This window comes from Leptodactylus fuscus, chromosome 8 (genome assembly GCF_031893055.1).
Source record: "Leptodactylus fuscus isolate aLepFus1 chromosome 8, aLepFus1.hap2, whole genome shotgun sequence".
In the NCBI taxonomy this organism is placed as follows: Eukaryota; Metazoa; Chordata; class Amphibia; order Anura; family Leptodactylidae; genus Leptodactylus; species Leptodactylus fuscus.
Window position 1 is genome coordinate 16889759 of NC_134272.1, and position 12117 is coordinate 16901875.

The following is a 12117-nucleotide window of genomic DNA, read 5'->3' on the forward strand; positions in this document are numbered from 1 at the left end:
CAGGTGGCAGCGTGGTGCCTGTCATTATTCCCTTCTCCAGCAGGTGGCAGTGTGGTGCCTGTCATTATTCCCTTCTCCAGCAGGTGGCAGTGTGGTGCCCGTCATTATTCCCATTGTCCAGCAGGTGGCAGTGTGGTGCTTGTCATTACTACATTTTCTCCAGCAGGCGGCAGTGTGTGCCCAGACGCCGTGATTTGGCCACCTATAAGTCATGTGACTGTTCATTGTGCGCTCACCTTGCTCAGGTCTACGTGCAGTTTCCCAGGTCTCAGCCCCGCCCTTTCTCGTTGCTATGGTAACCTGGACGCCTCACACTTTCGCTACAAGTATGGAGCGGAAATGACGTAGGAGTTGCCGCAGAGACGCCGGAAGTGGAGGAGTTCTGTCTCTGGCGGTCCGCCTGGATACCCGGAAGTCGATGTTGGTGGCACCGGGACCATGAAGCGGGACGTGAGGATCCTCCTCCTGGGGGAGGGTGAGAGAGAGAGAGGGCCGCAGGGGGCCGGAGTGGGGGGGATGTGCCCGGGCTGGGACAGGCAGAGCCCCGCCGCTGCCGCTGTCAATGTCACCTCTGTCACATGGGGCTCAGCCTCTCCTCATGTCATTGCCCTCTAGGAATAAATGCAGCCTGAACCTCTCCCAAACTACAACTCCCAGCATGCCCTGAGGTCTGCCGGCTGCCAGAGGATGCTGGGTGTTGTAGTCCCCATGGCTGTAGGTTGCGCAGCCCATTGGTGAAGTGACAGAATTTAGTTCCCGCCATGTCTGCACATTACTTTACTGTTGCCATTAGTACTGTGTAATGTTCTTCTCCAGTCACATCCAAAGCTGCTCCGAAATCTCATTTTGACCTAAGTTTAGCTCCGCCCCTCCTTCAGTCATGTGCCCGCAGAATGCACAGCGCTCTGGAAACCGAGCAGCTTTGGATGTGAATAGAGAGAAGTAGAGCAAGAGATCTGCAAACTTTTTATGTGATTTTATTATTTTTTACTGTGTACTGTCCCTTTAAGATGAGCCGACGGTCACTATGAGACTTCAGCCTTATAAAGAGTGAGGGGCGCCCCCTGTCTGACAGCGTAACCTCTGCGGTCTCCTCCTCTAGACGTCTGTACTGAGTCTTCTCCTTCTTATCTCACAGCCCAGGTGGGGAAGACGTCTCTGATCATGGCGCTGGTGGGGGAGGAGTTCCCGGATGAGGTAGGTGCCCCATTACATCATCATCATAGAGGCCGCCATCCCTGTCCCTGCTGCAGAACTACAACTCCCAGTATGTGGTCAGAGCTTGCTGGGAGTTGTAGTATCTGCGTGGATGGAGGCTCTCGCTGCCTCTGGTTAGATATAGTGACCTGTTCTCTGGAGAGGCCATGAGTATGTGACTAGTGGGGGCAACACCCGGGACCCCCCCCCCCCCCCCCCCCGCCCATCCACTGGTTGTAGAGGTTGCTGTTAAGATTTCAGTTTCTTCACTGAAGCAGAGCGCCGCACATCATACAGTGGTTGGGGTCGGTATTACAGCTCAGCCCTGTTCTCTTGAATAGGACTGAGCCACTGCTCTACTATGTGAACGATGAATGTGTTATCATCGCCGCAACACTCCACAAGCTGATCTGTGGGGGTCCCAGGTGTCAGACCTAACTGAGCAGGTATTGAAGGTCTATCTTAAAGGTCATCACTATACAAGTACCAGAATACCCCTTTAATGCCCTCCTGATCTCTTCCAGGTGCCGGCCCGTGCGGAGGAGATCACCATACCGGCAGACGTAACGCCGGAGCGAGTCCCCACCCACATCGCTGACACCTCCGGTAACTATACCAGCAGTGTGAACAGGTCTATAGAGGAGCAGATTCTGTGGGCGTGTCCCAGCTCTAGAGATGTATATAACTCTCCGCCCAGATCTAGTGACCCTTGTGTGGGCGGAGTCATCTTATAATGTTGTAGACTGTAAGAATCCTATAGACAAGAAGACAATCCCTGACTAATACAGTACATGATGGCCGCTCAGTGCCCTGCAGGGAATGTCCACCGATGGCCGGAGGTCAGGGGAGCGGCTTCTGTGTGATGAGGGGACGTCACTGGTGATCTCTGATCTTTCTGTACTCGCCGCTGTTCATGCTTAGTAACCAGTATGAGCAAGGAGAATTGTAGGGTAAATTATGAGGGAGGAGGGGGCTGCAGGGTAAAGCATGGGGGAGGCGGGGAGCTGCAGGGTAAAGCATGGGGGAGGCGGGGAGCTGCAGGGTAAAGCATGGGGGAGGCGGGGAGCTGCAGGGTAAAGCATGGGGGAGGCGGGGAGCTGCAGGGTAAAGCATGGGGGAGGCGGGGAGCTGCAGGGTAAAGCATGGGGGAGGCGGGGAGCTGCAGGGTAAAGCATGGGGGAGGCGGGGAGCTGCAGGGTAAAGCATGGGGGAGGCGGGGAGCTGCAGGGTAAAGCATGGGGGAGGCGGGGAGCTGCAGGGTAAAGCATGGGGGAGGCGGGGAGCTGCAGGGTAAAGCATGGGGGAGGCGGGGAGCTGCAGGGTAAAGCATGGGGGAGGCGGGGAGCTGCAGGGTAAAGCATGGGGGAGGCGGGGAGCTGCAGGGTAAAGCATGGGGGAGGCGGGGAGCTGCAGGGTAAAGCATGGGGGAGGCGGGGAGCTGCAGGGTAAAGCATGGGGAGGTGGGGGCTGCAGGGTAAAGCATGGGGGAAGCGGGTAGCAGCAGCCTTAGTCTGTTTAGACTGGAGGTGATTTGGACTCTATCCCCCAATAGACAATGCAGCATGGTGGCTCAGTGGTTAGCACTGCAGCCTTGCAGCACTGGAGTCCTAGGTTCAAATCCTGCCAAGGACAACATCTGCAAGTTTGTATGTTCTCCCTGTGTTTCCGTGGGTTTCCTCCCACAAACCAAAAAGCCATACTGATAGGGAATGTAGATTGTGAGCCCTGTATGGGACAGTGACTGACAATATCTGTAAAGCGCTGCGGAATATGATGGCGCTATATAAGTAAGCATAATAAATAATATCGCTTATCATAGATGTGTCTTAATAGAGCTGAGCTGTATTGTAAAGCATGGAGGTAGGACGGATGAGGGCTGCTTTAACCGAAAGGCAAGCGGGTCATCCACACTGGGTATTGGGGTGTTGTGTGTGCTGTAAGAAGATGCCAGTTGTGATGTTCGGAGGAATGGCCGCCCGGGGTCACCTGTTATGTTCTTCTCTTCTAGAAGTGGAGCAGACAGAAGATGAGCTCAGGGAGGAGATTGCAAAGGTGAGGAAAGAGTTGCATGTACTGCGTGACAGGTCTGAATACCTGCCAACTGCCCTGACAAGTCTACCGCCCGCCTTCCTGCCAGCAGAGTGTATTGCAGCTAGTGCACATATCGCCCTCTAGTGGTGGTATCAGGCAGGATTTCCAAGGCTCCATTCTTTCTGTTGCTGCGGTCGCGGTGATGTCAGATACTAATGTGTATTGTGCCGTGTCAGGTCCATCAGTGACTCCTGATTTTCCCTTTCTGCCTACAGGCAAATGTTGTCTGCATAGTGTATGATGTGTCAGAGTCCAGCACCATTGAGAAGGTGAGAACTTCAGAGCTGCGCTCCTTTAATAAAGTTGCATTTATTTTAATTTCAATAGATTTGAAATCCAGCATGGAATAACTTCTTATGTTTGAGTTGTTTTTCGTGATACGGAGCTCCAAATCCACTGTATAGACCTAGATTAGCCTAATGGCATTCAGTCTGTCTGCCACCACCACTAGGGGGAGCTCCATCATTGCATTCATTATGATCTGTACATAATGTGCATTGAGCTCCCTCTGGTGGTTGCTACAAGTAGTACAGCATGAATAGTACATTTTGCACTTATTTATGAAGGCCTCAGTATTAATTTTTGATTTTCTTTGTAGATCTCCTCTAAATGGATCCCCATGGTGAACGGCCATGCAGAGCGCAACGCGAGGTACACTAGCCTTACCCATCCACTATGGGGCTGATACGGACTATTTGGGCAGCCATCTAATAGAGTTTCTCTGGTTTCAGGCTTCCTATAATTCTTGTAGGGAATAAGTCAGACCTGCAATGCGGCAGCTCCATGGAGTCCATCCTGCCCATTATGAACCAGTTCTTGGAAATCGAGACCTGTGTGGAGGTAAGACACTCGCAGGGAGAGACCATGGCATAGGAGTGAGGGGTGTTCATTGTATCCCTGCAGCTGCAGATGGTTGGCCTGTTATGGTTGCAGCTTTTGGGGTGAGCCAGGTGCAGCTCCATGTGCTGACACCCCATGCTTGTATTATCAGTGGTGGAGTCTGTGTCTGATCTGAAGGGGTTTTATGATATTTAGGGATCAATCACCTGCAGATTTTTTCCTCCTCCAGTGCTCCGCCAAGAACCTGAAGAACATCTCTGAAGTCTTTTACTATGCCCAGAAGGCTGTGCTTCACCCGACTGCCCCCTTGTATGACCCCGAGGAAAAGCAGGTATGTGTCAGCAGGACAGTGGTGGATCCCCATCATCCTGTGTGACCCAGTTTAGCTTCCTGCCCCCTATAGATGACACCCACCTACCATTATACATCCATACATACACCTTATGTCTTCTCTCTGCAGCTGAGGCCGCAGTGCAGGAAAGCTCTGACCCGAATATTCACCATCTCAGACCAAGACAACAATCAGATCCTGAGCGATGACGAGCTGAACTATTTCCAGGTATATTATCCTGATGTGACTCCTCCCTGACTCCAGATTTCCACTCTGCCCCGACTTTGATCTGTATGTGAACCGCCTCCTTTATCGTGTCTTTCTGATTGGTGTTTCGTCTGTCTTTTGGGAGGTAGCAGTCCTGTTTTGGGAACCCTCTGGTTCCTCAGGCGATGGAAGATGTGAAGATGGTTGTCAGAAAGAATACAGCGGACGGAGTGCGGGAAAATGGACTGACACTAAACGGTGAGAGCGCTGGTGAATAACCTGGGACTTTATAGTTGGAATAACAGGAAACTTTGAAGCCACAGTGATTCTCTGTATCACAGGAAGAGTGACGTCACATGGCCTGACTGCAGCTCAGTCCTATGCTAGTGAATGGGACTGAGCTTCAGTACCAAGCACAGACACTATACCACACACAGGTGTCAGACCCCTCCAATCTTCAGCTGATAGGTCCTCAATCTTCCGGCCCGATTCCTCAATACACATGCATCCTCGGCCCGTTCAGTGCATGTCTACTGTAGTGGGAAACTGGAGAATGCCCCTGCCAGACTGGACTGGCACCCCCGGTAGCCCTCTATACACATTACATGTCTGGCTGATCTTGCTCACATGAGTGGGTTTGCTGATGTGTACGCCTGGCTGAGGGCTGGTGATATGAACGGGTCCTCTCAGTGTATTAATACTAATAAAAGGTTGTTTTTCTACAGGCTTTCTTTTCCTCAATACCCTTTTCATCCAGCGGGGGCGCCATGAGACCACATGGACCATCCTGCGACGCTTTGGCTATGACGACACACTGGAGCTCACCGATGACTACCTCTACCCTCAGTGAGTGAGGACTCGGGCTTCTCCTAGTGGAGATCAGTGTTTGGATCCCTTGTAAGGCTGCAGATAACCCCCATACAGAGAGGGATCCAGGAAGCTGAGGTGTAAGGGGCTGTTTGTGCTTCCTGGTTGGTCCTATTTTATTAGGCAATTAAAGGGGTTTTCCTGCTAACAAAACCTGTGTCCTGGATAGGGGTAAGTGTCAAATCACTGATAGTCTGACCCCTGACACACCCCATAGTGCCGGAGTGGTATTGGGCATGTGCGATCACTGCTGTAATCGCTGATCTGTCAGTCCCATAGAGGTGAATAGAGCAGTGGTCACACACGTGCACTCCCATTCTTGGGGGACCCCCTGTTATCAAGCACTTGCCCCTATCCTGCGGGTATGGAGAAGTAATGTTATTAAAGGGATACTATCACTAAAATCTAATTTTTTTTCTCGATCGCACGTAGGAATACTCTTAAGAAAGGCCATTCTTCTCCTACCTTTAGATGTCTTCTCCGCGCCGCTGTTCAGTAGAAATCCGGGTTTTCTTCTATATGCCAATGAGTTCTCTTGCAGCACTGGGGACGGTTCTCAGTGCTGAAATAGCACAGGGGGCATCTCCAATGCTGCAAGAGAAATCTCCAGCACCGCCTCCATCTTCTTCAGGAACGGCCTCTCTGCATATCTTCTTCTGGAGCTGGGTTCAAAATTCTAGGCCTCAGGCAGGGCCGACTGTGCATGCCCACGGCCACGAGAAAATGGCCACTTACACCAGCTTATTGTGTAATCGGCCACAAGAAAATGTGTGAGCGGGCATTTTTCTTGTGGCCGCGGGCATGCGCAGTCTGCTCTGCCTGAGGCCTAGAAGTTTGAACCCAGCTCCAGAAGAAGACGCGCAGAGAGGCAGTTTCTGAAGAAGATGGAGGTGGTGCTGGAGATTTCTCTCGCAGCATTGGAGATGCCCCCTGTGCCGTTTCAGCGCTGAGGACCGCCCCCAGTGCTGCAAGAGAGCTCATCTGCATACTGACAAAAACCGGGATTTCTACTGAACAGCGGCGCGGAGAAGACATCTAAAGGTAAGAGATGAATAGCCTTTCTTAAGGCTATTCCTATGTGTGATTGAAAAAAAAAAAAAGGTGATTTCAATGATGGACTCCCTTTAACCCCTCCTGTGACCACGTTGCTCCGGCCACAACACGGGCAGTGCACGGAGGAGGCAGCAAAAAGCCTCTCTTACCTCAGCTTCTTGTATAGATCAGTATTTGGGGTTAAGTGCAGTGTTCATCCGGTTTCTTCCTAATTCTTGATCACGTTCGCTTATTTGTCTTGCCACCGCCCTGTTGTGGGGTTCGCGCATCCTCCGCTCCAGCAGTCTCATATCCGAGAACAGATTTTATTGAGCCACCATGGAGCGTGTCACTGAATGTAGCATCTGCAGAGAAAATCTGTTCTCACACCGCAGACTGCAGCAGATATTACTTAACCCTTCGCTAGCTTCTCCCTCTACTATGGAAACACATCCCTGGTTTAAAAGTGATATCTGAGGCTGGGAAAGCTGGGTGGCTACACGTAGAACTATCATTACGGCTCCCTCTGGAGTCGTGGCCTATTTTTCCTGGTCTCCTGAGGACACCGTGTTCCTGGTTACTCAACAATAAGATTAAAAATCATTTCAGGAGTCTAGAAGAGCGTTTTTTAATTCTTGTTTTTTCTTTGTCCGTTCCCCCACAGGCTGCGCGTTCCCCATGACTCTTCCACTGAGCTCAACCATTTTGGCTACCAATTTCTCCAGAAGATATTTGAGAAGCATGACCTGGTGAGTATGGCAGAAGCTCCCCGAGCTGTTGTAGAGATTATGGGGTTTAACTTTGGGCGACCATTTCCATATAAGTAGTTCCCGACAATGAGCTGATTGCAGGGGGATTTACTGAAGAAAGGTAATTTGTGGGATCAGCCCTTTAACCTGCTTTTTTCCCTTGTATCCTTGTAGGATGGCGACAGTGCGCTAAGTCCCTCGGAGCTTCAGAGCTTTTTCAGTGTTTTCCCATATACCCCCTGGGGCCCGGAGCTGAGCAGTACAGTGTGCATGGCAGATAATGGGGTGCTCCCTCTCCATGGGTTCATGTGCCAGTGGACGTAAGTTCTCGGACTGTATATATACTATATACAGTATATATTAATAGCCCGTCTGTGCTTTGTCCTACGTTGTCCTTTTCTTCCTCCTGCAGGTTGGTGACCTATCTGGATGTCCATCGTTGCCTGGAACATCTGGGGTATTTGGGGTATCCAATCCTGTGTGAGCAGGACAGCCAGACACAGGCCATCACAGGTATGTCTGGAGTACATGGCAGCCTGAGGTGTTGTCCCCGGGCAGCAGAAATGTTGTGACTGGGGCGTTGTATCTTTGAGCCAGATCACAGACTATGAGGCTCCCGTAGTTCTGTACCATCCATATTGGAGGGGAAATCTGGATGTGATGGGCTGCGTTTTAACCCTGTGGTGCAGAACCCACAAGATGAGTGACACTAGCTGTATCCTATAGCCACTTGTTCACTTCTATTGAAATAGTGGAGGCCAGTCTGTGGTCACTCTGATGGCCTCCTGGATTGTGATCTGTCTAAGGATGAGACATTAAGAGCTGGATGTTTCTTCTGGTCTCGCAGTGACCCGGGAGAAGCGGATAGACCTGGAAAAGGGACAGACGCAGAGGAACGTTTTCCTATGTAAAGTGATTGGACCCCGCGGGACGGGTAAATCTGCCTTCCTGCGGGCTTTCCTGGGGCAGAGCCTTGAGGTAAGTGTGACGGGTATTGCTTCTTTCCTGTGTATGTGTAATACAAATAAAGATATATATAATATATATATATATATATATATATATATATATATATATATATATATATATATATAGTCCTGCAGATAAGAGGAGACTCTGATGTCCCTTCCTTCTTCCTGTAGTAGTATACAGGCTCATTTCTGTGTATACTGCGCCCTGATATATGGGTGTGACCTCACCTGCCTAGATGGTAATGTGACCTGGTGCATCATGGGACACTTGTCTGGTTGTGTATTGTTCCGCAGGCCCAGTAGAGGTGACCTTCATTGCTGCTTATCTGCCTCCTGTTATCTCCCGCTCTGTATAATACTTGCAGCCTTTCCTTCCCGCCTCCCCCTCCACCTGCCCACACTCCATTGTTCCCGCCTGTCCATGTCTGTGCCCCGCTGTGACATTGTTGTCTTCTCCCTCCTCAGGAGCAGCAGCGGACCCATCGGCCGCCCTCCTTCTACTCCGTCAATACAGTGCTTGTCAGCGGGCAGGAGAAGCATCTCATTGTAAGTGTATCCTCCTTTATATTGTGCGCTGCAGTCGTCCCAGTACTTAAAGGAGAACTCCAGAAAAACTAGAGACACAATAAACGTTCCTCATTGCTTAAAGGCTTTCTAATGTCTCGCCATCTGCTTGCTGGCAGTAAATCGAGACTACAAACTTGTCCTGACCTAATACTTCTCACTGCTGAAGGGTTGTTACAGCTGTATCAGTCCAGAAAATCTGCTGTGAGCAAACACAGCAGCATCGCAAATCTCTCTGCTGTCCTGATAGTTTGTTACAGTGTGTCAGTGCAGATAAAGCCGTCCTGATACAGTTGCATGAGGTTTCCATTCACTGACGGTAGTAGTATACTGAGCCTCCAGAAAGTTACACAAAGAATTTGTCCTATTAGTTATGCCATGACCCAGCCGATGCGTTTGTTGGTCAGTGGTCTCCAGGCTGTGGGAGCTCCTTAAAGGGGTGTTCTCATTAATCTTATCTATCCCCTATTCAGATTGTTGGGGTCTGAGCTGTCCAGTCGGCCCCTAACAATCTACAAGTTACTCCTGATTCTATGCATGGGGGTAACTTGTGAACATGGGAACATCCCTTTAACTACAAGTCCCAGCATGTCCTGCCCCAGGCTGGTGTCTCGTGCCCTCACTGTCCTGCCGTCCTCCTGTCGCTCTTGGCTTGGCTGTTGTTCGCCGCTCGCGTGCAGCCTGACATGAATATTCTATAATGGTGGCCGCAGCTCCAGAGGGGAAACGTCGGCTCAGTTTTAATGTGCCGCAGATTAGTATTTCAACCTCCGGGCTCCTCCCTGCTCTCCACTAATTGTGTCACGTCACAGGGGAACCGTCTGACCTAAAATGTGAACCGTGGTCTGAGAGATTCCCTGTAATGTGCAGATCCCACGGCCGATGCCCCTCACTGTACTTCATTACAACATGGAGGTCAGGACAGTCACAGGACAGTCGCCATTACTACAGGCCGTTTATGGGCTGCTCCTTAAGCTCCTCACCCCAAGGCTCCTCCACTTCATATTGGAGCTTTAGATGTTTATAGTTTGTTGGTTTGAGGTATATCGGCTCTTCATGTACTGAACAAGCAAAGCTGCAGTGTAAAGCATAGAGGGGAGAAATGCCGGATTAAATTCTGGAGTCTCTGCATTCAGAATCGCTGCAGGTTTCAGGGCTTCCTACATTTCACATGACTTGTCTCCTTCAGCTCTTTGAGGTAGATGTGGACACGGAGTTCCTGAAACAGTCGGACGCTGCCTGTGATGTCGCCTGCCTAATGTACGATGTCAGTGACCCCAAGTCCTTCAACTACTGTGCTAGTATATACAAGGTGAGTACCATTGTACTGTGATGTCTGTGCCTTCCAATTCCAATAAGCGATATCTGTTTGTAGTGCAGTTTTTTTGCTGCCTTGTGTGAATAGATCCTTAGCTGATGATTCGGCGTCTCATCTCCGCTCCCTCCAGTCATGTGTCTTCACTTCCAGACCTTGTGGATTATTGGGATTGTCTCATCTACTCCTCTGTCTTTCCATACAGCAACACTACATGGACAGTCAGACGCCCTGTATGTTTGTGGGGTGTAAATGGGACCAAGGAGAAGTGAAGCAGCAACACGGGATCTCCCCTTCTGAATTCTGCCACAAGCACCGGCTGCCGCCCCCCTACCACTTCAGCTGCCAAGGCTCTGTGGACAAGACCATCTACAACAAGCTGGCCACAGCCGCTGCCTTCCCGTAAGTATTGGCCGCTGTTCTCTGGCCAGGTCCATAGCATTGCCCCCCAGGGTAGCGTTAAGTAGGAACACGATGGCAGATTCTCCGGAAGGGTATCCAGCTACATTTATATGGGTGCCACATGGGTGGAAATAGAAAGGGGGTTGTCAGGAGTCAGATGATACTATGTTATGTAGAGCGGGGGCATGAGACAGGGGTTATATCATAAGGTATAATACACTGTATCCCGCTGCTCCTTACAGATCTGAGGCTGACGTACGTGCCGGGATTACTCCTGCTGTCTGTCAGACATATCCGTACACTCCTGACTGACCTGATAGCCGTATACTATTTCCTCCTACTCTGGAATAGCATTATGTCGCCATGTACAGTGCAATAGACTAGAGGAGGCTGAGCTAGGAGGAGCTGTATGTAAGGTCATAGTAACACTCACCATTGTCCCCGTTTTATCTTGTCTCCTCCCATCAGGCACCTACACGACACGGAGCTGAGCACGGCCTCGTTCTGGCTGCGAGTGGCGCTGGGAGCCACAGTCGCCGCCGTTGTGGGATTCACTCTCTATAAAGCTCTGCTGCGCAGCAAATAACCGCTGCTACCTCCGCACATCCGGATACAGACCCGCGTGCATCACACGAGCACTGTGACCTGCCGGGGAGGTGCAGCCGCCCGTCACTGTCACTTTTAACCTTCTACTCTGACCAGGGAATGCTTTGTGTCCTGTTCAGATTTTATTTTTTAAACATTTCCTTCCTAACACACCTTCAGTGTTAGTCATCTCTGTAAATTCTGATTGAGTTTTACTCTAGCCACTGCTAGAGCTGCATTCACAGTCACTGCCGGCTCCCAGGCTGCAGGACACGACCTCTCGCTGCTTTTCATTTTGTGTTTGCGCAGATCGTATTAACTCCTTTGTTGTATTATGGGACATGTAATGTTTACCTCTAGGCTAAAGTTGTCAGCTGGAGCCAGAACATTATGGGATCTTAACTGCGCTGTCTGCAGGACTGTGAATGCAGCTTTGGATGTGACTGTAGCAGAGCCATTGCAGATGTGACATGAATGAATTCCCCTTTGATGGAGTGATGCCAAGACCAAAGTGACCATGAAGCTTCGGGCTAATTCTGTCCTAATGAACTAATCTACAGTAATGGAGGCCGCCGGATGTCCCAGGCCCCGCCCCTCCACCTATTCTATATACCACCTGGAGGGGCTTCAGTGGTGTTCAGCCGGGTGTACAGTTTCACAGGAATGGACAATTTCACATCTAAGAATCTACTTATATATATAAAGCAATTTTAAAAAAAAGTCCATGTCTCCCTCCCTGTATCTGTCAGTGTAACATTGTGTTATCGCAGGGTCATAGACATACAGCTGCGAGTCTCTAATGGCACATCTGGTGGCGCTATACATAGGAATAATATATATTAATATAATACTAGGGATAACTAAAAACACACCCTTTCCTGAAATACTTTGTGCTGCTATGTGACTATCAGTCTGTGGTTCACCAATTCAGTATTTTTGAGCTTGCTTAAGTCTAATAGACAGGGT

At 50.2% G+C, this 12117-nt stretch overlaps 1 protein-coding gene across 1 annotated transcript; it reads left to right on the plus strand.

Moving 5' to 3' along the window:
- Positions 1-354: 354 nt before the first annotated feature.
- RHOT2 (ras homolog family member T2) lies at positions 355-11852 on the plus strand. The gene is made up of 19 exons (XM_075285546.1): positions 355-475; positions 1139-1197; positions 1722-1803; positions 3206-3249; positions 3504-3557; positions 3887-3939; positions 4020-4128; positions 4358-4459; positions 4589-4687; positions 4816-4924; positions 5392-5512; positions 7230-7314; positions 7489-7634; positions 7727-7827; positions 8162-8292; positions 8751-8831; positions 10039-10161; positions 10370-10566; positions 11035-11852. Exons 1-19 carry the CDS (start codon positions 439-441, stop codon positions 11150-11152), a joined length of 1851 nt encoding a protein of 616 aa, XP_075141647.1. The 5' UTR covers positions 355-438; the 3' UTR covers positions 11153-11852.
- Positions 11853-12117: the final 265 nt, after the last annotated feature.

What these genes read in the sequence shown, in the direction of transcription:
- RHOT2 (XM_075285546.1), top strand. Translation starts at nt 439, where the DNA reads ATGAAGCGGGACGTGAGGATCCTCCTCCTGGGGGAGG. An exon ending in CCACATCGCTGACACCTCCG is followed by an intron (nt 1,804 to 3,205) that starts GTAACTATACCA and finishes CTTCTCTTCTAG; the next exon opens with AAGTGGAGCAGACAGAAGAT. An exon ending in CATGCAGAGCGCAACGCGAG is followed by an intron (nt 3,940 to 4,019) that starts GTACACTAGCCT and finishes CTCTGGTTTCAG; the next exon opens with GCTTCCTATAATTCTTGTAG.